General features: G+C 47.5%; 2 protein-coding genes across 2 annotated transcripts in view; one reads left to right on the forward strand and one right to left on the reverse strand.

Annotated features, from left to right (window-relative positions):
• The first annotated feature begins 1,355 nt into the window (after nt 1-1,355).
• On the forward strand, nt 1,356-1,976 carry LOC144166062 (solute carrier family 22 member 13-like). Its single transcript, XM_077695721.1, has one exon. The coding sequence runs from the start codon at nt 1,356-1,358 to the stop codon at nt 1,974-1,976; it is 621 nt and encodes a 206-aa protein (XP_077551847.1).
• Nucleotides 1,977-10,045: 8,069 nt separating this feature from the next.
• The window catches only part of LOC144166063 (dermonecrotic toxin SPH-like), a 109,126-nt gene continuing 92,464 nt past the window's right edge, over nt 10,046-26,707 (reverse strand). Inside the window, exons 4-7 of the mRNA XM_077695722.1 lie at nt 22,193-22,324; nt 20,903-21,025; nt 12,789-13,020; nt 10,046-10,521 (exon numbers count right to left, since the gene is read on the reverse strand). Of these exons, the coding sequence (XP_077551848.1) occupies nt 10,335-10,521; nt 12,789-13,020; nt 20,903-21,025; nt 22,193-22,324 (674 nt within the window). The 3' untranslated portion in view covers nt 10,046-10,334. The remainder of the gene's footprint in view (nt 10,522-12,788; nt 13,021-20,902; nt 21,026-22,192; nt 22,325-26,707) is intronic.

Below are 26,707 nucleotides of genomic sequence, written 5' to 3' on the forward strand. Positions count from 1 at the left end.
AAAACGCACCATGTGGAGCCCGTGGCTGCATGTTGGTATAGCTATGCTAATCAGCGAAATAAATGTTCGATTGCTTTATTGACTCGCGGTTCCATACTGCAGCGTCTACACCAATAAGTGCTGGAGAGGCACGCATTCGTGCTCTAAATCACTGTCCGACACCCCAACGTCGGTGCGTGCAAATACGTGCATATGTTGAGGCACGTTCGAGCAGAGGCCTGTCGTTGGCTTGGTGGTCTTAGAACGTCAGCAGGTAACCGCAGCTAAAGGAAGGTTGTGTACAATTAGAACTACTTCAGGAGGGGGGGGGGGGGGGGGGGTACCAGTTTACGACGTCAGAGCTAAAACTTTGGCGTTAGGCCCAGTGTCTTTTTTTGTGGCCTAACGTTAGGGAACCTTCAAAAGCAGCCGCACCACATGACAACCAACATCATACTTCGTGTATGTTGAGCTGCGGGTATTAGTACACGACGTCAAATCTTGAACTGTGACGTCAGGCCCAACGCCGGGCTCGCCTTTCGCAGGCCTGTGTTGCCCGCCCCACTGATGCGCATTGACGTTCATGGAAGACACATAAAATATACGAGACTTGAAGCAGGGTTGCGCCAACTCCATAGTTGTGCCAGTTACGATTAGGCAGGAGGAGTGTCTCCGTCACGTCTTGTCTGCTGGTGCCGCTGGAAGTACTTCGTTAGAGATATTCGGTTCACGTGAGCCGCCGTTTAACGGTGCCGGTCGAGAACGCAACAACGGTGCCCAAACATTAACGTTGTCATCGGATATCATTTTTAGGGCATTGCGATCTGCGTCCTACGGTGAGGGCCGGGTTTCGTCCAATCGTCTGAACAATTGTTGCAGAACGAACTATCTTTCTCGTGCGTCGTACTTTATTTTATCCACAATCATTTCAAAGAAAAAAAGACAAATGTGTAAGCGTTCCATCTGTAGCCTTATATGCCAAAACATTCGCCTATATGGAAATTTCTATGCGAATGATGGCAGTGCTGTCATGATAATATCATTAGTTTTTTTGCGGCGCCCGGCGTTTCCGCTTCATGGTTTCGTTGCCATGAAACCTGCTGTACTTGTAAAGTATAGTCACAACAGCAATAAACTAGTTCAGACTTCAGAGCCTGCGTGTCTCGTCTTGCCTTCGTTTTTGTTTGTTGCGCGGAAAATTAGAGAATTATGAACTCATGGCTTTTTCTATGTGTAACGCAGGCCAAAGCCGCAGGACGTCGTGAAGTGCCTTGCATGGGACTATGGCGACGAAGGATACCCCTGCAGTGTAGTGATCATAAAGGAACCTAATGTGCGAACGTGAATGGCTCGACAAGTTTTCTTGGATTCTCTACATGGTCGGCCCAGTTTTCTCCGCGGCAGTCGCCGGAGTGCTGGCTGACCACTTTGGCCGGAGGCCCGTCCTCGTAACGCTGATATGGGCCTTCTCGTTCGCGAGCACGGTCTCAGCTGTGGCGAACTCCTTCTTCATGTTTTTGATTGCGCGACTTGTCATCTCGGCCACTTCCGCGGCCTTTGCCCTGCTGTTCATCTTGCTCTATGAGGAAACTGACAACGAGCACCGTGCCATCCTCGCCTTCGTCAGCTCAGCCGTCGTACTTACCCTAATGCCGCCCGCCGTCCACGTCGTATCATGGCTGCAACCTTCCTGGTATCTGGCCCAGATATTCCTTGTGGCGCCCACTGTTTTACTGGCCGTGTTGAGTTCGCTGATTCAGGAGTCTCCTATTTGGCTGCTTGCTTCGGGGATGACTCAACAAGCTGAACAGAATATTCTGAGAACGGCCAGGAAGAATGGCACGGACCTGGTGAGGGCCAAAGTGTTTTTCAGAGCACTGAAAGCCCACATAAAGACATACAAAGAGGCTGCTTCTAAGCCGGCATCATGGTCAAAAACAACTGCACTATCCTTTCTTTTTAGTGGCGAAAGCGCCCTCTCGGCAGCCCTGGCCTAGTTTACGTTGACGCTGGCCTGATACGTTTTATTTTTGCCGACTAGTACAAAACCATGGTTTGAGGTAGCCACCTATATCGTGCTTGAGACATTATTTTACTTCGTGATTTGTTGGTACATGCGGCGGAAAGGCTACCGCCCTGCCCTTTGGCTGAGCATGATCCTGCGGAGTGTTTTTTGGGTTCTCTTGCCCGCGTTGAATTTCGAATACTATCCCAGGGTCGTTTCCCACTTGAGAATGCTCGCTCAGCAAGTGACCCACTCGGCCATGACGGTCAACCATTGCTACACTGCGAAGCCTTCCCCGCTGCGGTCCCAGCAAAGGGCTTTTTTCTTTTCTGCCTTCATCGGCAGGTCGGGATGGCTAGTAACGCTGACGCGACTGAACTCTGGCAAAACAAATAATATGCTCGCCCACACGGCATTTGCCTTGCTTGCGCTAGTGACAGCGGTCGGTGTCCAGTGGCTGTCGGAACTCGTCTTCTTCAAGAAAAAGAGAAGTAATCAGGCGGCAACCCCGGAAGTGATGAGCGAGATGCAGAGGAAGGAAATATTAACGGATTCGCTTTCACAGAGAAAAAAGCCGACACGTCCAGGGCAAAATGTGTAAATCCTGACTCCCTATCAGTCATGGAGGCGAAGTCAAGAAAGGGTATCGGAAGACTCACGGTGGGGAAGTGAAAACTGAAATGCTCTCACTGCATACAGTCCCGCCGAACACTGTGTTGTTAATGTGCACGCCAATTTTGTAGCCCCATGGAGTTACCCGACTTCCGTTTTAGAGAAAATGATTTGGCAGAACTAAAAGAACTTTTTATGAACGTTGCTTCTTTGAGACTACACATCCAAAAGCATGCTTAGAATACTCCGCAAGAAGGTTTCACCACACAGTTGGCCGATACGAGTTCATATATGTTGGCTCAAATTTAGAAGAAAATATCTCGCCGTGTAGACTTAGTGTCATCCTCGTTTGTTTGGTGATTAGTAGCAGAAATTAAGTCATTCGAACACGCAGTTGAATTTGTACCCTTATATATTGCCACGAACCATGTATTGTTTATTTATTGTTTGTTTTTACTGCCGGGCCTAGCCCGGTTATTTTTTGTTTTTACTGCCGGGCCTAGCCCGGCTGTTTATCTGCGTTCCAAGCTAAGCGCGGCTTCCATTCTTTATTTTTATGCCGCATGGGCTTATCACATTCAGATAAGCAGACTGTTTCGCCCTAACGTCGCTAGCCCAGAATAATCTTCTGTGATCTACAATGTTCTGGATGTGAATCGACGGTTCCAGAAACACTTGCGCCGAAAGATATAAACCTGCAGAGCAGACGCCGCGGCATTCGAATCGCCGGAGCTCGCCTGCACGCGTCACTTTGTTGACTGCCGCTTCGCCGCCTCTGTATTCTTTGAGTTGTTAGGGGAGCACAAGTTCGCTCCAATAAACTTGTTTTCGTTGAAGACAACTGCGTCGTCTCTGGCTTCGTGACAATATTGTTACGATTGTCCCTAGAGAAATCAAGCATTGCCAGAATGGCAGAAAGCTAAGTCAGCAGATGATATCAAGAAGTTTGCTGGGATAAATTGGTCGCAGCAAAGCACCGGGATAATCGGAGAACTATGCATGGGAGAGGCCTTAGCCTTGTAGTGGAAGTAGAGAGGCTGACGAAGATGATGATAATGATAATGGTGATGATGATAATATTACTGCTGTATTTGCGGATGAGCCGGCAGTATCGTAATGTCTTTTCGCGTGTGAATAAAAGTGCAGGATTTTTATGCAACATGGAGGTAAGCGAAAAACTAAACGTTGCATTGATGAAAATGTCTTTTTTGCCTCTTAGACTGCATTTGTGCGCCGTTGTGTACATAAAATAGTACTACTCTCTTTTGTATCATGTAAAAGCCTTATGCAAAAACTGCTCTGAAAACTACAAATGCCAGCAGTTTGAAAGTATTCGCGATACCAAAAAGATCTATATTCTCCGGAAAGTCCGCGTATACATGATGTGCGCAAACTTTGATAATTACGGAAAATTTCTGGAAAATTGAGTTTTCTCGCGGGAAATATATTACCCATACAGGAGGCATACGCGGTACCCAGTTGGGGCAAGTACCCACATAGATGACGCCCAAAACCATACATCCCCGCGCTTGTACGGGGGGCATGGCGAAGTTACTACTGAGAAGTATTCGTAATATAAATACTGTCAATGAATACCGGGACGAAATTCATTAAAAGATGGTTGAAACTTTCGCGTAATTCACACAAATTGATATTTCCAGAGTTCAAAGTTTTGCCAGTATTAGTTTTTAGCTGACCTACAACAAAATATCTCTTCATGGGTTGGCGTGGCCGCGGCAAAGCCCGAAACAATCCAAGCATAAATTGTCCGCCCGCGGTCTTTCTGTTTGATGTGAACCAGGGTACGCTGAGGAATTTCCCTCTTGATTCTGACGGCATTCGGTTGCTATGTGTAGAATACGATGATGGTGTACTGTATTATTTGCTGATTCTTTGGGTCTTGCAATGGCGTATGGAGGTCTCGCATGGCTTTACGCAACAGAGATGTCGATGCCAGGCCGGTTAGGCTGTAGTTCCGCGAGAAAGTCAGAACAATCGTAGAAATGCGGAAGGCCCAGGCGTGCGTACGTGACTGGCTGCCGGAGGTGAAAAAAAAAATTGTACCATACTGGCGCCAAGGCGTTTGTTAGTAGTGGTTTGGGCGCTCGTACAAAGCTTTAGGCACACTTCATGTAGATGGGCTAATAGGCAAATACCTTCGCAAAACATTCAACAGATGCCGCAATAAGCGTTACCATATCGCGACGGAAAACTGACGAAACGTTCTTCTAAAACTCACGTCGTGGTGCGGACCCAGCCTGCGGCACAAATTAAGCCTTGCATGCTATTACAAAGTGAACTAAGAGATAGTGCCACACTGTTATGCTGAGTGCATCGAAGCGACTAAAACCCAACTATCCATAACGAGAATGGAAATCAAAAGAGCGCACCTGTCGTCGTTCGCACTGCGGTTGCGCTGTCGGCTAGACGTTTTGAAGGTAAAGTAAAAGGACGCGCGGCACATTCACATTGTTTAACCACCATCGCACATCTCGTGTGGCACCAAGATTAGATTGGCAAGTAACGGAAGTGTAGGCGGGCAAGTTGTTTCGTCGTACGGGCCGAGTGCGCGACCAGTGGTGAGGTCGCGATGGTTCCGTCGGTAGGTTTTAGTTTTCCTGCTAGACCACTCCGCTGCCTTGCTCACTTCTGGCAACCGTTGACGCCACTCCTAAGCCCACAGTTGAACTTTCGAAGTTCGGCAGTTGAACTTTCGTCTGAACACAACTCGCTATTTGCCTTAACTGTCCCTTTAAGGTACATTTCTTATTATCCCGCGTGTTATCCCGGCCGTACCATGTATCAACCAGGTCTCAACTACTCAAGGCTTCCACAATGGACCAAGATGGCGCAACATTTGGCAATATTTTGTTCCAAGATATATGTACAAGCCCGGTACTTTCGGTTCGATGCAAAGCGTTAATTAAACGCGCCGGTATGTGGCGCTCCGCATCTGAACCGCTCTCAGCGGTTCCACACCTCTTTTATTTATGGAAAGAATGCGCATAATTGAGGGTAGAAAACGTCTTCCATTTTAAAAAATTACATGTCTTCAAAAAAAAAGGGCATTGCTGGGGTAGAACGCAGGGTGTTCGTTCCAAATACACGGCTCTGCCTTTGGCTACTTAGCCAGCAGTGCGGCGATCTTTTAGCAGGAGTTAAAATAAATAAATAGGAGGAGTCGTACTCCAAGCAGAGTAGATGGTGCTGGGTGAGCACAGGAATGCCGGCTTGTACCTCAAGGGAAATGAATGTCGCTGACATTTGACCTAGACAAGACTTAGCTCCCTCTTCATAAAGGGATAAAACGCTGCAGAAGGATGGCCATGAATAGTTTGAGGAGGGTACCTATGCCACTCCATAGTCTGCTTCATCTGTGCACCGGGGCGTGCCTTACACGACGCAGAATTGTAAATAAATATTCAGTTTGTTCTCTCAGTTGATACCTTCACTTGGAGGTCCAAGAGTCACGTTTTCGACGCTAATGCTGACAAGAGGAGGACACAACTTACCTGACCTGCTAACCCTACTCCACAAAGATCACAGTCCGTGGTCTGTCTTGCTAGCCTGGAGCCCAATGACATTTCTGAGCATGGATTATAGACTAAATAGGGGTAACACTAGCTAAAAACCAACACAAAACAAGCTCGGAAAATTGCCTTCGAATGCATAAGAACTCTTACGCCATTTGTCTGTTTCAGCAACCATACGTATCTCTGGTGGCGTTGATGTAACACGCCGACCAAAACAGCGGCTTTCTTTGTTACTGCGTTGTTTTGTTAATCACGTGTTTACACTGAATCAGATTGGCCTTCGTGCCTGCGTAAGTTTTGAAGCGGAGCATTACTGTTTTCAGTGATGGCGTCTGTAACGCGAAATCATCCTGCAGGAAAGCCAACTTTTTCTGACGATGATGAATGATCGTGGTTGAAGTGAAAGATAAAATTCATTGACGATTATTATACTTCCTATCGCGAAATTTTGGCGCTGCATGAGCTGCGGCTTTTTCGGTCGCGGCGGATATCTGCTTCGTCTCAGGAAGTAATCACATGATCAGTGAATTCACGGCGGCGCGAGCTACTCTGCTATTATCTCGCAGCGCATCACCGCCGCCGGCCAGCGTGCTGTTTTGTTGCAAATCGTGTTTGAAACTCCCGCGCAAATGTCACGTGGTTTGGATTAGCCACACACGGAGAGCAGCGAACATGTCGTCGCAAATCGTGTGTAAACCTCGAGCGCAAATGTGACGTGGTTTGTAGAGGCGAATGGAACGGCATTTGAGGAAAGTGTCAGGGGGAGGACGCGCCTTTGCGGAGACTAGTGGAACAAGAGTGAGGGCGACACAGTGAGAGAGATGACGCCATGGGTGCGCATGCCGTCCTCCGCCTCACCCTTCGCCACACACTCTCTATTTTCTTTCTGCCGCCTCACTCGGTTACGCGGACATAAACGGACGCCGACCTCGCGGAACACATGTAACGGCTGCTAAAGGGCTGCGGATTTAAAGGCTTCAGTGGCCGGAATCGCACCTGGGTCTCTGGCTTTATCAGGCCGGCGTCTATCCGATTGCTGCATTTCGACATGGTCGAAACAGTTCAAACTTTGACAACCAAAGAGTCGGTCACGAGAATGCTTCGCTTTCAACCACCGTCGTCATTAGACGCATTGGTGCATGATTTGTTACCAGTTCCTTGAATTTTTTATTACAGAGTACACACAAGGGCGGGGCACAAGATAGAGCTCTGATTTCGTAATTTCATTTTTTTTCTTTCGTACAATGTTCGCATTCGGGCATTTTCTTAATCAGGCGAGGACGATAGATTGAAAAATCTTTGCGAGCAATCAATAGCCAAATTTCCACATTTGGCTATCAGTACACGAAATGCCAGATTTCCCTACCACTACTCAAATCGACACCTAAGTGGGTTTGACTCGGCTATCACAAGATAGATGTCGCTGGAAATCTTTGAGAGATTCCTTCGTCCTGCAGTGGAGACAACCAGGCTGATGATGATGATCCGGAGTGGACCCCTTTTCCCCACTGATTATAATTTTCTTTGTTGTTTTGTTTTTTTCCTGTAACGACGGAAATTTGCACTATTACAAATGATGCCTCAGTACACTGTTTGCTTTGTGGTAGCCGGCAAGAAGTGTTCCCGCACAAACGAATTTCATAAAAGGTGAACGGAATCTCACGTCGCTTGAAAAACAAATACCTCGCAGCTGCCAGACCTAGCCAACACATCAGAACCATAGACCACACTATCAACAACGGATCCTAAACCAGATCCCCAACCACAAAACAGGCGGAAATCTGCAAAACAACACCAAAAACGGTCTTTCCACCCTAATACACTCAGGATCTACACGACGCATCTAAAACAGAATCCAGCACAACTGCGGCGTGGCATATACCGGCATTTAACTTCAATAGCGTTCATTCATTGCCACCAGATACCACCATTAAACGGGCAGAACAAGAAAGTGTGATCCTCTCACTTCTTCACATTGTTCATAACATATCATCTTTTTCCATGTGCAAACTCATACACATTCACACAGATACTCGGGAAGCTTTCCTGGAATGCGACATCAACTATCATACAGCCTACGAGTTCAGAAGATCCAAGAAATCAAGACCATCCTTCATCAACAGAACATCGTCATAACCATCACGTGGGCGCCCTGCCATGCCGGAATCCCCGGAAATGAGGCAGCCCATTTGGCGGCACGTGCATCGTTCACAACCTTGCCCCAAGCCAGCTGGACGCCTTCGGACTGCGACTATGACCCTGAGGAGCACCGGACCACCATCAAACAGCAACGGAAAGACTTTCTGGCCTCCCTGGTCAACCACACTCCCATTCCCAAGTCATATTCTCGCTCTCAACAAGTCCGTGTAAGACAGCTAATGACACTTACGAACCTTTCCCTGCAAAACGACAACAGTTTTTTCATTCGTCACCTAGTCAAGGCATGTGTATCCCCTGTGAAATTTCGGACACCACTGAACACAATATATGGGCATGCCCTCGATTTCAAACTGAAAGACAGATTCTCCTAGACACGTTTCGCGCTAACTTACGACCGAATTCCTTAAATGATCATCTGCGTCCCTGCTAGCCACCTAAATTAGCGAAGGCAGTGTGGGACACTCTCCTGCATTTCATATCCCAACCCACTATTTTTCCCTGGCTATTTCCCCCCCATACCCGTCGTGAGGCTTAACTTATCGCTACCCCTGAGGGGTGTGATGCACTAGCAAGAGAACCCCGGGTGTTCTTTCTACATTTAAACCAACGTTAAAACAAACACTTACTGATTTATTGCTTGTGCACGTCATAAATACTTCTCCCATCCATTAGAAATATCTTAAAAAGTTAAAGGAGCCATGAAGAGAAAATACAACTTCGTTTAATTTGAAAGAACTAGGATTTAGTATCTCCCTCAGCTCCATTACAGCCACAAAAGATGTTTTTTAACAAAAAAAGCAAGAAGTACTATTTAAAAACTTTCAAATTTTGCGCCACAGTGACGTGTTATGAGCAAGAATGACGTCATACGGGCCAACAATGAAACATAACTTTCAGTGCGTTAACTGCACGTTAGCATTCAAGTGATGCGGTCAAATCGAACTAGAGGCCTCATTACAGACGTCCAGTCATGTATCGTCGTGACAGGCCAGTTAGGCGGCCGCCAATCGCACAAACAAGGTTCCGTGACGTCATAGAAAAGTTGCGAGAAATTGGCTAGGGGGTCGCGACTGCTTCACAGGTTTTATTTAATATCTACGTTATTTTTCGAAGATTGCGATGATATTGGTATTATTGTTATCGGGACTAAGCAGTCTTTCTAATAAACCCAACTTGTATTTTGTCTTCATGGCTCCTTTAAACGCTGAGGGTGTGATTACAGGAAGAAGAGAATTGATAAACGTATTTTGTACCTGTGCGGTGTTGGCAGCGCGTAATTGTTTCAGTTTGCTTATGTGAAAATTGCAAGTCTGTCCCGAAATTCGACACGAGCTACGCGTGTGGAGAGATACGGGCTTGGGTACTAATACAAATGCGTCATACCTGTCTTGAAACGAAGAGCGCACTCATTCGTGCTGAAACACGCTCTTGACACGCTGAACTGGGAAGATTTCTTATACTTATAGCGCCCATACAATAATGCAAAGGCGTTTTCAACCAATCGAAATCAGTCCTGAATGCTGCGGACTTTACATCGGACCCAATTCACTTTGCAAACCACGGATTACCTCAAAATGCACTCCTGGGTTTATGAAATGGAGACACACGAGAGTCTTCTGTCTCTGTATTCTGCATTAAAATGGTAAAAAAGTTCATTTCGGGCGGGAAAGTTTTTGTGCGTCGAAATAATTCATTCACACAAGGGAAGAATTAGCACTCGCAAACGCTTTCTATTCAACAGTAAATGAGCGCACACGTAAAGACATGAATCCTACAGGGGATGAAAATTGCACCGTCGCGAGGGAGGCTTGGCTCGCACGTGTGGCGCAGCACATGAAACAGATCAGCCACAAACTCTAATTACGCCAGGACTTGTTTCTTCCGCGGCACTGCTGTAGGGGCTGCGTTGTCACTTCGCGGATGGCGGCGGCTCCAACGCGTTTCCCGCGTGCGCGGACGACTCCCGACATAGTTCGGGGCAGTACGCTCATCACGACGCATGCACTTGACACTTGGGCGAACTTTTTAAAGTAAGTGAGCAAAGCTCACTCTGCTCCCAACATTATCGGGTCAGTGTCCGTGTCCTCTTCGTCATCTTGCGGGCTCTCATAAAACCTAGTCCAGGGACTGTCGTTGGCATCAGCAACCTTGAGCTTGTTTCGAAACATGGCGCTTTCCACCACTTTCCGCACGTTCTCTGGCCGGTTGGTGACGATGCCGTCGACCCCATGCCTGCAGAATAAATGAACCTTGCATTTAAAAACTTGCTCACACTTTGCCAGGATTGACTGCCTCTGCATCGTACACGGCAAGACGACAGCGCGGCGCATGCTGGTAGTTCTGACCTGCAGATTTGAATTTAAGCAAAAGCACACCTCCTACCAAGACCGATGCTTTCTGCATTGAATTCGATAGAAATAGAAATGAATATGAAAAATACCACGTGACGGCGCTCCCGTTCACTTCATAAACCAGCGCCCTCAAAGAAGCTGATTGAAAGCCACTGCTGCGCTTGCCCCACGCCTGAACGGACAGCGCATCGCCTTGACAGCGCCATGAATGGAAAGTGCAATAACAGAAATTTTCGCGGGGCACACGTGGCAGATAAGGCACTAACTCGGTTGTGATTCCTTCTTTGTTTTCGTTATTTCATTCTGGCTTACTCAGAGGCAGCCTGTTCGAGGGAGCTGCTTTATGATGCGGGCTAGAGTTCCTGTATCTGCTTTCCCTAGGGGAGCAGATTTCGCATTCCGCCATCTTAAGTTCTAAACTCGTGCGTGAAACCCACCTGTCGCGCATGTAGGAGCCACCGCCGTGCCAGTGCCAGCCACGGGGAGGAGTCGGCGCATGCGTGTGCCAACAGCTGCGGGAGAGCGCGACTGCGCGGATTATAGATTGCCGACTGCTTGTCAGCTGAGCGGCCGTCACCGCAACCGTCACCGGCCACTTGGGCAGAGCTGACTGAAAACGGTATCTTGTATGAAGCGGGCTTCGCTGTAGTATGGTGGAACCCGCGGCATGTAGCTATCAGACGCGCAAACCTTGCGCTACGTGATGTAGAGGAACTCTAATGCGGGCGGGAGTGCCGTCACGTGTGGAAAGTGTTTTATGCCGGGGTACACAAACCTCCCCGACGTGATATCTATCAGGGAATTTACATCACCTGAAAAAGTTCAATTGACGCGGCCGTGCGAGGATTCGAGCCTATGATGTGCCTGGCCGCAACGGGAGGTGTGAAACGCTCTGCCAAGTGAGCCATGAATAGCTGCCAAGTGAGCCATGAACCCGGATAGCTGTGCGAACGCGCCTTATGTCTCCATACCTCTAACTTCTTTATTCAGACGGTGCGGCCGTCTAGGAGAGGTGAAGCGAAGTAGTGCGTCATGATTCTAATGAGCTCCGATGGTTCGTGCCTGGATAGGGCAGCGTATATCAGCGGAAGCTACTGTATTTATCCGCCCTCCGCGTATGTAGACCGCCGCTGAGCTTGTGGAACGCCGCTGCCGCGTTCCACAAGATCAGCTTGTCGCAACGCTAGCGTCTGGCGTACGCGCCACGGATCGGGACCAATGTGGTCGCACCTTTGCATAGCGACCCGCCAGCTGGATGTCGCTCGCCAAGAACACCGACAACACTGCTTACGACCGCAAATCATGCTCCTTTCCCTGTAGCGGACCGTGGCTTCACCAGACGGTTTTCTGACAACCCGTTCGGTTCCGTTCCCACGGTTTGCGAGTGGCTGGTGTTTCAATCGGATTTATACAATGCTCCGGCGCGTGGAATCCCGTGTCTAATGTTGGTGCGTCTAACGGTGCCATACCGATGAAGTATAACTTGCGATGTGCGAGTTCATATAAATGAAAAATAAACATTCAAATGCTCCTGGAAGGCGCATTTCACTTTAGTGCTTTAAAGATTCCCACGAAAGAAGGATCAACCACATTTTTATATTTCCCAGGGTTTCTTTTTCTGTCAAAATAGAGGAGTGCGCAGTTAGTCCATCGCTGAAAATACCGCAGTTAGATATGCCTCTCGTGGGTACCTACAAGTGCCTGATTGACACTTTAACGGTTGGGAAAGTACTGCTCGACTTAAATCAGGAATTACAATTAATTAATTAAATCTCATTAACGAAAAAATTACTGTCCACTACTCTACTTACTGGAAACATTATGCACTAGGTTTTTTTGAGTAACGCCATTGGTATTTTTTTATGATTGGTGATTGATAGCTGGGACACCTTGAATATAATAGTAAAACCTTGTTACTCGCTGTAGAAAGGTACGCCAGAGACACGAATGGCTTCGTGATATTGCAACAATTGTTTAAAGCAGTTCAAATTTCTCCCTATAAACTGCGGCAGAAGTGAAAAAAAAAAACGCAACTAACGAATCGACATTTTGAATACAGCGATATCGTTGTAATAAGATATTGCTTTACATACAGCAACATCAAGTGATGATGGCATGGCGGCACAGAGTGGAGTTAGCAGTTCTTACCTGATGCTTTTTCTTATAAAGTACGGCAGGTCTATGGTCCAGTGGTACACCTTGTCCATGTAGCCCTTCTTGGTGTCGCGCCACTTGATGGCCTTGAGAAGCCTGTCGACAGGCATGATGAAGCGCATACAGTTGGTCAGGCCATCACCCTGCCAGCGGTTCTCCCGAATTCCGAGTCGCCTGTACATCCGGCTGATCAGGTTCAGGGGGTCGTTCATGCCAACATCAAAGCCTAGGGAAGACACAGCAGGCTAACGATTAATATTAAGCACGTGGATCAATCAATCAATCAATCAATCAATCAATCAATCAATCAATCAATCAATCAATCAATCAATCAATCAATCAATCAATCAATCAATCAATCAATCAATCGTTCAATCGTTCAATCAATCAATCAATCAATCAATCAATCAATCAATCATCAAATGCATGAAAGTGGTAGCACGGTTATTCAAGTGAACTTGTGAAAAAATGTTCCAAAAGCCAGGGGACATGTCTTAGAGCAGTACATACAGCAAATTTTAAAGCTGAGGTAACTATGTATCCAGAAATAACGCGCACGACGTTTCAACCGCAACTGCTCGGTTTAACGCAGTTCAAGTCAATTTCAGTATTTGGAAGCCTAAAAAAAATCAGAACGGACACCATTTTGGCATCGGCACCAGTATGACGCCACCTGCTCCTCGCTCCGAACAGCCGATGTGAGGGTCCTTTTGAGGTAGCCAAAGCGCTAGTTGTTGTTGGTGCGCGCTGCCTTGCGCATCCCATCATAGTTTTGGGAGGGACGCGAGGCGGCGGTATTTTTTTAGCGGTGAACTAATAGCTGCGAATGATCATGATAATGAACTAAGTTTGGCTGCCACATCCACATTCCCACCCACAATTTATGGATGCCCACTTGAGCTGATTGGACAATGATGGTGGTATGTGCCGGAGAAAACGTCAACACTTCCCGTTTATTGCTATATCAGCACACCAACCCTTGAACGTGCCAACTCGGGCAATCGGCCAGCGGTAATTTAAGCAGCTTTTAGGGGCTCATGGCTGATCCAGATATTCCGGCTGGAAGCGACGGTCAGATACTCATAGAAACCTGCTCTCATATTTCAACCAGAAATATTGCCCGCGCAACCTTTGGAGCCCGTGTCCAAAGAATTACTCGGCTTCGTGTAGGGTTACAGACTTGTCTTGCCCTGGTGTGTTTTTACTTGATTTACTAATGTGATCCAATAGAGCTCCTCAAGCTCCTAAGGCGCTATGACCCATGCCACCAAGCTAAAAGGGCACTCTGTGGGAGGAGTTTTTTGTAGGGGGGATCTCAGGTTGGATTGTATGTTTGTCACATCTAGAGGGCGTCTTCGCTCTTGAGTATTGGCAGCAGTGTGCGCATTTTCGTGTGTCTGAAAAACAGTCTATGTAGTATGGTGCTCGCGCACATTTTTCTTTACAAATGCGTTGCTGACAAATGACGCTAAAATTCGGACCAATGAACTAGCCACAGCTAGGCTTTGAAAGCAACCCTGTGTACAGCCTATGACACAGTCGAGTTATAATTGAACCCACAAAAAGGAAAAAAAAAAAAAACCTCCGTCGCATGCCCCCGCGCGAGGGACACGAGTACATGCAGAGCATTGGGGGTGGTCACGTGGCGTAGGTTGTGGTAGTTGGCGGTGGTAGTTGTAGTTGTTGTTGTCGTAGGGGTTGGGTAGTTGGGTTGCGAGACGAGAGAGATAGAGAGAGAGAGAGAGAAAGAGAGAGAGAGAGAGAGAGAGAGAGAGAGAGAGAGAGAGAGAGAGAGAGAGAGAGAGAGAGAGAGAGAGAGAGAGAGAGAGAGAGAGAGAGAGAGAGAGAGAGGCGTAAGTACGTAACGTGTTATTTATTGCCATCGTTTACACCCCACCCTCTCTGCGGGGCAATCGGTTGGATCTTTGTTATTATTCTTTTCTTTCTTTTCTTTCAGCAGAACAGAGCGCAGGAGTAGAATGGAGTGAGCCGCGCCGATACCCGCTTTATATTCGTAGCGCGCGCAGTAGAGGGAGAGGATGTAGCACCTGCTGCTGCAACGCCTCTTTCAGCGCCGGAGCACGCGCATGCGCGCCCCCACCTGTTGTTGAGAACGAGGAGGAGCGGGGGAGGGGCGCACGTGCTGGCTGGCTGCGGACGCCGATCGCCAACGGACGGGTGACATTGTGAGTTAAAGAAATGCTCTGCATTTAAAAACAGAAGGACCCTCCGCGAGAGGAACCAGCATTTTTCGCGCTTAGAGTTGAACTTAATTTTTGCCGTCACTGCCTCTACAACTATTTTCTTATTACACCCACGGAACTTAATTGAGACATCCGGAGTCCACCACATCCTTCACTTTCCTACTCCTTTAAAGCCATTCGTTACTTACCCAAATTTCGAAAACCTGCCATCTGTCTTATACACACCAAAATTCGCCAAAGTGTTGCGTGCCGGACGTATTCGTACTCTGTGTAAAAAAATGCGTGTTAGCACTACTACCAACTTACAACCTGACTCAGTGGCTCAGACACTGTGCTTTTAAGCATGAAGACGCGGACTCTACTTCCGGCCAGGGCGGCCGCTTTTCTGAGAGACGCGAAAAGCAAGAACACCCGTGTGCTGAGATTTTGCTGCATCTTAAAGATCCCCAGGTGGTAATAAGAATTTCTGAGCCCTCCACTACGGCGCGCCTTGTTGCAAAGGGTGGGCAAAATCACCGAAGATATCAAAAAAGAAATCCCAAAAGCCTGCGCCCACGCACAAAATTTCAATGGCGAAACTGTGTTGGGAGGTCGTTTATGGACACAAAGTGGGGTTTTAATATCATTGTGGTGTCGTGGTCGACATCGGCGGCATGGCATTTCAGTGAACTTGTGTTGAGCCAGGCCGGAGCAAACTAGTCGTTTTAGTCGACGTTTTCGTACGCCACTCTGCAAGCGCGACTTATCCTCTCTTCTAGCGGATGCTTTGCACGCGGAGCTTAGCGAAACCCGGCCTCTCCCTCGGCCGTGTGAACTATTTTCGGCAGGGCCATGTGCAGTGAGTGATCACCTACGGCAGTTTCAGCATTCAAGTAGCGGCTCTTCTATGGTACAAAGGGCATGCGCACGACGATGAGAAGACGAACGAACGAGGGACGTACGCTGTGACGTGTCGTTCTCGTTCCGAGAAAGTCTTGCCACGATTCGCTGAACGCTGGAGGTTTTTTTTTTTTTTTGGCCAATATTGGCGACACGGCCCATACCGTATTTACATGATCCTAGCGCGACCCTTTGTTCTGCTGAAACTGGCATTAAAAATGTGCGCGTTATAATCAAACACCAGAGCGAAATCGCCTGTAAAGTGGCTAGCAGCATTGCCATAGACGCCAATAATTCCCAAAATTCAATATAATTCAATCCAGAACATGCCTCCAACACCATGTGAGTAAAGTATGAAGGCTATGTGAGTATGTGAGTAAAGGCTATGTTTAGACTAACGACGCAAAAGCCACATCGGGATCTATGGGCGTAAAATAACAGCATGTCATGCAGTTCGGTTGGCTGACGCGTGAAGTGACGTCATTCTTTAAAGTTATTATGACAGTTGCGGCAACAGTCTAAACCTGGCAGGACAGTGCGCGTCAAGCGCATCTAGGGCAAGCGAGTGCGCGGCTAGGAGCACGCTGGCGATATCTGCTGGTAACTTCCGGGTTCGAGATAGCTTCTTAGCGCTTCGATTGCGCGTGCGTGGATCTCGAGCAGGCCTGTCCGCTTTTGGCATGAGCCACTCAAACTTGCATGTCCCCCAACCAGCAAGAGGTGCTTCTGTTCAGCAGTGTCTAGGGTGCCTCAATGCCAGCGTCGGCGGGCAAGCGTGAAGCGAAGCACCGTAGCAGTGTCAGCCGTAATCTGAGACAAAGGGGATAAGTGCGTGATTTGTCGCGATGCATTCGCACAAAGTGACCTCACGGGTAGCAAACGAAAAGTATAGAGTAAGAATGCACTGTAGCGCTTTCGGTCAAACCTGTCGTGCGATGGGCAAGCAAACACTCTGCTCCTCATTAACGTACGTTAGCCACGCGCATTCTCCTGTGCAGTCATTCCGAGAAACTAGTGACGGGTGGACTAGTACTATCACAGTAAATGAAAACAAGACGAATGGGGAGTTCCTTTGGTGCATGTTATGCTGAATTCTTCAGCAGTACAGCGTTTACTCCGAACTGCGGAGTGTATGAAACAGTATACTCTTAAACACCCCGTCAACCAAGAAATGGTGTAAATGCCAAGCGGTTACATACCATTGCCCCGACAGAGGACGGAGTTAAGCACATAACCTCCAACAAAACCCCGGCGGAGGAGATTTATGCCTGGAAAAGCTCCGTCTATGAGCGGAGTTAACGAAAGAGCCTCCCGCGGGATCTCGGCGCAAACGAGAGGGCAGTGGTTAACATGGCTGCTGCAGGGATACAGCGAGCTCCTATATAGGAAACGTGACCTGTGCAGTGAATTTTCCAAAAATCGACGGCCTTGACGTTTAAAAGGCGCACAAGAAAGACATGTATCAGCAAGAGCAGCCAAAACTGTTCCCGACGCATTGTATGGCGCACGCGTTCGCTTCACGGTTGTGGAATCTGGTGGTGTGTGCGTGCGGGAGTGCGAACAGGATACTTCAAGTGCTGATCGCATCAACAACAAGTGCAGGACTCGTGGACGCATAAAAAGTGTTGAACTAAATCTTCCTGCACAGCAAGGCACCTGTCGAAAACAGTAGGGACGCTTCTTGGCCTATACTTCGTTCTCCGGTAGGCGCATACGCGATATAATCAGCTAACGCCGTGATGTTGGTCGAAGCCTGGAATTTTATTTTGGTTATAGATGCAACCATGGCGGACTGTGACACGCCGGAAGTGGCGTGAAGTTGAACGTGTTTATGTCTCGCTGCAATCACCTTCTAAAAGCGACCAGCCTAATGTCTTCATTCTTGATACACAAATATTCAGGAGCTGCGCTTTTCTTAAAACAAGAGTAGATTCAGTGAAAGAGAAGCTTGTCTTTTGTGCAATAGCCGCATCGTTTGCAGTGTCCCGTTTATAAGTTTTTCTTGTAAACAGAACATGATTGTACAAAGTAGCTGCGCCTGTTTCTTTGTTTTCTTAGCCTAAAGTCCTCCCTCGTCCTTTACATATATGAGCTTCCAGTGCCACAAAAGCTCTAAATGCGGCATAAATCCGCCGCGCACGTGCTGCTTCAAGCAGACGTCGCTCGCTCCCCCGCCCATCACGAGGGGACAAAATCGCCCCATCGTTGGGAAACGTTCACGAACGTCATACCGTGCACACCGAGGCACTGCCACTTGCTTCCGCCGCTTATGGAAAGAGATTAAAAATAGGCATATACGCACACATAGCAAATCGACTGGCACCGAAAACATGTGCAGTTTTCGAATGTCATCATCTTGCATATATTCTCTTAGCTGAATTTCTATTTGTTGTCTTCGGATTTTGTGATATCTTTGCATTTTCGTCATGCCTGAATACTCTGCTTATTTTTTTTTTCTCTTTGTGAGTCCTGGGTTTTTTTTTATTGAAGACGTCGTATGTGGATGACGACGTTTCCGTAGACGTTTTTTCCGAGGTGCACCTGGCCATAGCAATCAAACTTGGTAATAGTGACACTCGCCAAATATGGTGCTGATTTCCCATATAATTTCTGTTTTAAATAGACCACACGGTTTAAAGAAGGAACAGGTCTTACTTCGGCATTAAAATGTCTGGACACTTTCTTAGAATTCGCGCCAAGTGGGCGAGTGGAAATGGTACAGGTGTGATGGGCTTCTTCGGAGGCACGTATGAAATATTTTGGGGTTTTCAACAAGCCCAAGATACTATGACTATTAGACGCGCCATGGTGGAGGGATTTTGACTACCTGGGGTATGTTACGTTACCAAAATATCGACGCACGAGAATTTTCGTTTCTCGCATTCATCAGAAAAACGTCCGCAGTGGTCGCTATCGAACCACCATCCTTGGGCTCCCTAGTACAACTCCAGTTGACCACCGTGTGGCTGGTAGCCGCATATAGTTTCCTCCATGTTTCATGTGAGTTCAACTGATCAGTATTTGGTTTGAGTTTGATGTGATTTATTTCTCCATGGGACTTAGTCTCTATTATTGTATTTATTTGTGTTACACCGGTATGTTTAAGTATCAGCAGATGTGTTCTTCAACACAAATATTTTCTTCCATCATGAAGTTGACTTGCTGCTATTGGGAGAATGAAACAAATGTCTGTTTTGTACTTTGAAAGTCTCAGTACTGCACTGCTCAGCGGAACTCTCAAAAACAAAAAAATAGTTCACTAGACACTCCAACACTCCAAAACAGTCTTTATTCATGGTGGAGCTTGGGGTGACATGAAATGCTCCACCGGGCGCATAAACCCGCCCTTAAACAAGGGTTCTGAATAACATGAAATACTCCGCTAAATGCCAGGAAAAATTCTCTTCCTTAGGGGAGTAATAGACAGCACGAAATACTCTGCAAAATTCTCCAAATGCTCCCCTCCGCAGCGGAGTAATAAAAAGCAAAAAAGAAATGCTCCACTAAATACCGGATAAAGCTCTCTTTATTAGGGGAGTTTATAAAATACACCTTCTTAGCAGAGTAAATAAAACTTCGTATACGGAGTGCGCTAGAGGATAAGCCATTTACGCCCTATCCCGAGTACTTCCGTTTAGAGTATAGTTGCGGCGGAGTCTCGGGGTGTTCTGCACTTCTCGCCGCTCATGCTTACATTCGGCATGTAGGGATAGAGCAATCGCATGTTCTTTGCGGTTTCTCTAATCGTTCTAAAAGGAACCTTCTGTTTACAGTTGGCCGCGATGTGCCCTTCCTTTTTGCAGTTTTAGCCAATTAGTGGCATCCGCGAACCAAATACATATGCGGCATCAGCGCTGTCGATGCTTGGCATCACTGTTCGATTTTCGCGACTCATCTATACCTTCCCCACAGTTCCTTTCGTAGGAGGTAAGTCTTTTTGGAAACTGCGACGCGTTATCTGCTTCCCATCATAAGGCTTCTTTCTAGAAACGTCTTTACTTTCCTCTTTTTGAACGTGCACCGTCTTACTATGCAACTTTGGACGAGTGGAGAACTCCTCGGCTAACTCTGGTGCTTTGTAGAGCTTTACTGTTTGGAGCCTATCCCGCAGACACAGAGTGACGTCACTTAAAACGAAGCATCATTCGATTGGTCACTATTTCTGAAGGCTATGCAAGATTGGGATCCATTTGGCCAAAACGGGGGAACATCAATCTAAATGTCGCACTTATGTGAGCGTGTGTACCCGCAGAGTGTGCTGTTTGCGAACAATACCATTGCCGCCTTGTGAGTTGCGGCCAAAACATGCATTGATACGAAATGACTGTAAGCGCATCTCGAGTGCCAATGCCGCCGACTTTCTCGTACACTTGGCGCATTTGGAAATTTCAGTGAGTTCTGCACCCGTGAAGAGGATATCGGCAATGTTCTTGATTAGTTTCGGAATGTCGAAAACGCGATCTTCAAGATGCTAAAAAAGCTGAACCCTAATTTACGATAAATAATTTGGCGGGATGACTTTCATTGGTGATGACGAAGGCGTGGAATCGACGATAACGGAGTACAAGACGCAGTTCTATGTTGCGCATCTTTTATTGACATCCATGCTGTGCCCTGTGCATCTATCTAGTGAGGCATTGTTTCGCAAAAACAAGCCCATTCTCAGAGAAAGCGCGTTTGTTTTTACCATGACTCTCCTTCTTCGCATTGGACGATAACCCTTTTTTTGTTATCTGAACTCTTTTTTACTTGTATTATTTGTGTAAATTGATCCGCAGTGATGTTGCTGGGTGTCGTGTTCAGCAGCCTTACAAGCCTAGTCAGGCGATCACATGTATCGCCTTTCACCCATGGCTGCTGCATTGCGCTGTACTTTGTTGTTATTGAACCAATTGAATAAATTCAATTGAAAAAAATTTGTGACTGCTTCGAAGGAAAGTGTCATCCCAATGCCACAGGAGTGGGCAGAACTGATGTCGTACTATAAGTTTTCCGTAGACCAGCGGCGCTGATAGTACTACTCACCTAGTTTTTCTAAGACGCGTGGGTCTCCCTTCTGTCGAAAGTACGCGACGGCACCCCTGATTACGTCTCTGTCTCTGGCGTACCCAATGGACATGAGCACGTTGATCCTGTCCTCGTGAGGCACTGCGTGACAAAGAGAAAATAAAATTGAGCGCATTACAATCACATAAGGTCATCTAAACATGCCAAAATTAAATGAAAGGAGATCCTTGGTTTTAGTTGGACGATAATTAAAGCAAAATTAAAGGGCGAGGAATGGCTTGATTTGGAAGATTGCGACCTTTGATCGCCAGACACATAAATAAAGCTCCACCTATACTCCACCACGGACATTACAGTTTTGTTCACCGTTTTTAAAACCCGATTTTTTAATAATGCAAAAGCCAGTAATCCCTCGGAAACTCGAAGTTGAAAATTTCGAGATTAGTGGTGTTCCCAGTTAGGCCAAATGGCGAAAATGTGTGGCGAAGTCACTGAAATAAGAGCTAATGCTGCTAAGAGAAGCTCGACTCTACAGGGTAGCTTGCGTAATAAAGGCAAAATAGTTCGCGGAAAAACAAACTTTTGTTGCTTAAGAAAGAACTGCGTTATGCTTGCCGGTTTTGCGTATGCATATTTTCATAGAAGCGCGACTCCATCTGCTCGAGGCATCGCATGAATAGATACCGCTACATTCTAACTAGTTGCGAAGCAGGCGGAGCCTGTTTGTTGTTTCTTCTGTTGTATCGACTTCTGGGGGCTTCCCCTCGTCCGTATGATCAGCTGCACCATCCACAACAATCTCAACGATGTAGGCGTCGGAAGACATTCCGGTAACGCTGACATCGTCCTCGTACAGCGCGCACTGCGCGTAAAATTGCCCCCTCACGACCGCGTTCGGTACGTATTGTCAGCTAAGCATTCGAACGGACGCCTTATCAGCTGTTTTTTGTTTCGTCCCCGGTCAGCATTTCGAGATATCCGTGATTCCCCCACCCTGCCCTTCAAAAAAAAAATGTTTCGAGATAAAGCGGGGCAAATAAATCGCGCTTATTTCAGGCAAATGCACAGCGAGAAAAAGGTTTGACAATGATATTTTGAGATATCCGAGTTCGTATTAGCGAATGATTACTGTAGTTACTAAAACTTTTTTCGGAGCTCACATGTCTCAGTAAGAAGACTACGCTTATCAAATCAACAATTAGCGGCCTAAAATGGCGCGACGAAAACTGAATGAACAAAAAGAGGCATTAGACAGCGCTTGGACGCAGTGGCATGCGTCCTGTAGATAAACAAAACACTTCCGCTTACCGTCTTTCCACAGGTGGTACATCAACTTCTGCGCAAGGCTAACTCCAGCTGTAACCTTCACACCGTCTGGAAGTCTAGTTGTCTTTAAGTCCAAAAACAGAAGTATCATCTTCCCCTTGTATTTGGAGTGAGCTGTAACAATGCACGGATGTCGGCTATGAAATAAAGGGCATGTATCGTCCACACTTGTAGACCCGATACAAATCATTTCCGTAGGTTCACTGATAACACAACAGACGCTTGTGTCGCAGCGGTTTGGTCCGCGCTTGCGCGCACACTGCAAATGGAGGCCTTGTGTTCAGTGTGAAGAACAACAAAACACTTATGTAGCTGGTCCTTCGCGAGCGGACCGCCACTTTCCATGTCGTACTTTGGTGCATAGTTGAGTAGAAATGAGAATTTTATGTGCTTATCCCCTCATACAGAACACCCTGAGCCATTCCCGGCTCCTGCACTTTCAGAAAACTAACCTATTACAGTAAAGCGCCTCTCTTACTAAAACTAACGCCGACACCAAAGCGCCGGCAAGGATAGTACCTAAAACCCGTCTACGCGTGGTGACAAACAAAGGGACTTCATCAATACACTGCCGTAATGTAATGGCAAACACTGTGTTGAAGGTACTTAACATATGAAAGAATAAGAATCCCCAGACGTGAAAAAAACAAAACAAAAAGAAAACAAGCGCATGCTTTTTATATTATGTGGTCCTCCAAACGAAAGTATTGATCACGTCATTCTAGAATGTCCCCGTCATGACGCTGCGCGACAGCGTTTTATTAAAAGTGTCCTCATGTTTTAGACAATAGGCTGTTTAGCCTTGCCAAAGTCCTCGGCCCATGGAGAAAAGCGAACCAGCGACGGCGTTCATTTCTTGCCCTTAAACTTTTTATATAGTCTAGTCCCATTGTGGCACCTTACTAGTTTTGAAATGGAGTTGCCTCTTTTGCGTTCATGCCCTTCTTGGAGCTTACAAACATTAATAGTTTTTATTACATTTTATTGTATCTGTCATTGTGAAATATCTTTTCCTTGTCAATCTGCATTGTATATCGTGTCTTATTTTGTGTGTATTTTGTATTTGGCATCTATCTGTGCTCTGCTGTTGCTTCGAAAGGGACTCACTCTGACCTGTTTCTTCCTCTTGCCTTCCGCTCTTGTATCCATTTACGTGCTTCAAGGGTCAAATTGTTGCGTTCAGTGCGATGTGCGCCCTTCCATGCAGCTCGTTGTCCTCTCTAAGACTTTCCAACTCGGTGAGTTTTGCAATGACTTTATCAGAATCATTCCTCTTTATAGAACCGTTCAATGACTATGGGAGCATTGCAGTCTTATAAAGAAACATTCACTTTATGTGAGAAGGAGTAGCCGGCACTCATATATGGCGCCAACCTCTCCTTTTTTAGTTATGTAATAAAGAAGAAGAAAAAAGGAGCAACAAAGGACGTGCTCCGCGTCTGCGCAGTGTGGGAGCGCAGTGCCGTCGGCCTGGCCTCCTCCCTCTAGTCGATCTTTGAGCATCAGAGATTAGGCGCAGTATTAAAGAGGGCAGCCATTTTAAAGTAATGCTTTTAACCTCTACCCCTCAAGGGTTCTTTCGCGACCGTTGGTGTCAACAAAAAACTCCCGCGAACAAGTAAAAGAATTTCCTGGCACCATCAGGAATAGAACCTGAAACTAACAGAGTAACGAAGCGAGAGCCCGTTATCTTATATATTTAGCTACGAGCCCACGCGGAGACGGGTAAGACAAGGGGTGCACTCACCAAGCACATCTAGGGGTTTAAACCGTGCATTCTTGCTGAATACCACGTGATATCGATTTAAAGAAGCTCACACCAACCCATGGCATCTCACTTCTAGTACGCCAGTGTGCTAAAGCCTGTGGCTTCCAGTGTTCCCGTAAAAAATCTAAGGTCCTTGTCGTCCGCTCTCACGCAAACGACACCTCAAGGAACCCATTAAAATACTTCTTGATGGCCAAACCATCACTCCAAGCCCCACCATCAAGATCCTGGGCCTAAATCTTCAGGCGAACACCAAGAGTGACGTATCCTTTCAGCGCCAAACACAGCATCAATAAAATCATACACATGATCAGGCGAGTTGCCACCAAGAAGCGATGCCTCAAAGAATTCGTTACCTTTGAATTAGTTTAACCTTTTCTCCTCTCAAAAATCACTTAAGTCAACCGCCTGTCTTCTTCTCGGCAAGGAGGACATAAAGATGCTTTAAATAATGATTAGAAGGGCGGTTGAGCAAGTCTTCCCATGAGTGCGTCCACAGAGAGGCTGCTTAGCAGGGGGCTCTACAACACGGTGGAAGAGCTGATAGAGGGCCATCTTTCTATCCAGAAGCTCCGAATGAGCAGAACTGCGCCAGGTCGTCGCATCCTTCACCAGAATTGCTGGGCAGTAGAGAATGTCACTCCGCTTGGTGTACTCCTGGACTTTTGGCGACAAGAACTACGGATGATCCCTTGGCTTATAAATATGAGCCCGTTACACATCGAGGGTCCCCGACAAGCACCGGCTCAAGCGCTCAACACCACCCTCGGTGGGGATCATGCAGTTATCTACACAGACGCCTCACAACATCGAGGGCAGCAGAACGCCATCATCATGGCTTCCTACAGAACCAACCTCCTTGCTTGTGCCTCCCTCAATACCGAAAACAAGACGGCAGCAGAAGAGGCAGCCGTCGCTTTGGCTCTCACGGGTTCGTAAGGTAGTCACCGATTCCCAACAAGCCTACCGGAATTACCAGTCGTGTTTGCTGTCTCGGCCTGCACGTCGTGTGCTAAAAACCCCCACCCCAAATGGTTCCATTCAGCTAATCTGGACACCCGCCCACACTTCCATGAAGGGCAATGAATACGCCCACCAAGGCTGCACTTTTACCCCCCGCGTTACGGCGCTGCACGAGGACAGTCACCCGCTTGTCTCGTTGAGAAACATAACCCAGCATTATCGCCTCCTGAGACAGACCCTACCTTCGCCTTACCCTGACCTTTCCATAGAACAACTAACTACCCTACGGCTTTTACAATCCGGCTCCTTCCCGGCTCCGTCTTCACTTAATGCACCTGAATCGCTACGGCGCTGAATGTAAATTTTGCTCAGAAGTAGGAACATTCTGCCACATAATCGGGGTCTGCGACTTTAGCCCTGAGAACCCTCCTCTCTTTCCGTCAACTACCCAACGAGAGCAATGGGAGATGCTGCTGTCCAGCCCCTCTCTGCCTACCCACCTTCAGCTGTTGTACAGAGCACAGGCCGCGCGGACTGAATATGGGCTACAGTGAAGGAACCACTCTTCTGGGACGCACTCTGGGACGCACTATGGGCCGTTCAGACATCTGAATAGAAGTGTAGCGCCACCATCATCATCTTCTTAAGCACCACCATCATCATCAGCAGATTGGCCAGCTGGCACAGCGGAACACAGTCAGCACTCGGCTCACCTCTGGAACGGCCCCCTCTTTTCTACTCGCTTCGTTCCAACCATGGCGCAGCCAGCGCAACCGTAATAAACGTGGGCTCGGCCGCACCACCTCATTGGCCGCCTACAATTTGGTGACCCGGACAAGCGGCTTCGCCATGGCTTCGAAACGCTGCTTCCCCAGCCACAACGCGGACGACGGCACGCGAAGAACGTTCCCCGCTCTCCCAGACCTTCCCTTGCTGATCCAGTTTGACTCCATCTCAAACCACGCGGCATGGTTCGTCATCCTGGAGAGCCATTTTTACGTACATGACATCTGCTCCCCGGAAATCAGGTACCTCGTGACATTACAAAAGCTACCTGCTGACCTCTTGGAGCAGATCCAGCTGCCGGCCCCAGGCCCCAGTGCGTATGACAAATTAAAAGACACTGTCCTCAACCACTACGGCATGAAAACCCGGCACCTCTCGGGAACGGCACTCTGGTTCTACTCGCTTGATTCCGACCATGGCGCAGCCGGCGCAACCGCAATAAACGTGGGATCGACCGCTCCGCCTCATCGGCCGCCTACAATGGGAGCCCTGTAGCGCCACCATCATCATCTTCTTAAGCACCACCATCATCATCAGCAAATTGGCCAGCTGGCACAGCGGAACACAGTCAGCACTCGGCTCACCTCTGGAACGGCCCCCTCTTATCTACTCGCTTCGTTCCGAGCATGGCGCAACCAGCGCAACCGTAATAAACGTGGGCTCGGCCGCACCACCTCATCGGCCGCCTACAGAAGTATTTCCTCCTCCTCCTCCTCCACCACCTCCTCCTCCTCCTCCTCCTTCTTATCTGCCGCTGATCTCGTCGGCTTCGCCCGCGACGGCAGAGACGGAGAATTGAAATTGTCTAACACCCGGTTTGAGCTTTAATTTTATATAAAACAAAGAGTTTCCACTCATGCGCTACACCAATACAACTTAACCAACCACCGTTCATGCTTCATGCGTTAATTTAACCTTACCAAGAATATCTCTTTGAAGTAATAGAGGGTGTGGTTAGTGCATTTCACTTCTCTCTGGTT

This window comes from Haemaphysalis longicornis, unplaced genomic scaffold (genome assembly GCF_048455015.1).
Source record: "Haemaphysalis longicornis isolate Haplotype H1 unplaced genomic scaffold, Haemaphysalis longicornis Haplotype H1 scaffold_16, whole genome shotgun sequence".
Taxonomy (NCBI): Eukaryota; Metazoa; Arthropoda; class Arachnida; order Ixodida; family Ixodidae; genus Haemaphysalis; species Haemaphysalis longicornis.

Bases quoted from the DNA above. Each gene is read 5' to 3' on its own strand.
- LOC144166062 (XM_077695721.1), top strand. From the start codon at position 1,356: ATGGTCGGCCCAGTTTTCTCCGCGGCAGTCGCCGGAGTGCTGGCTGAC.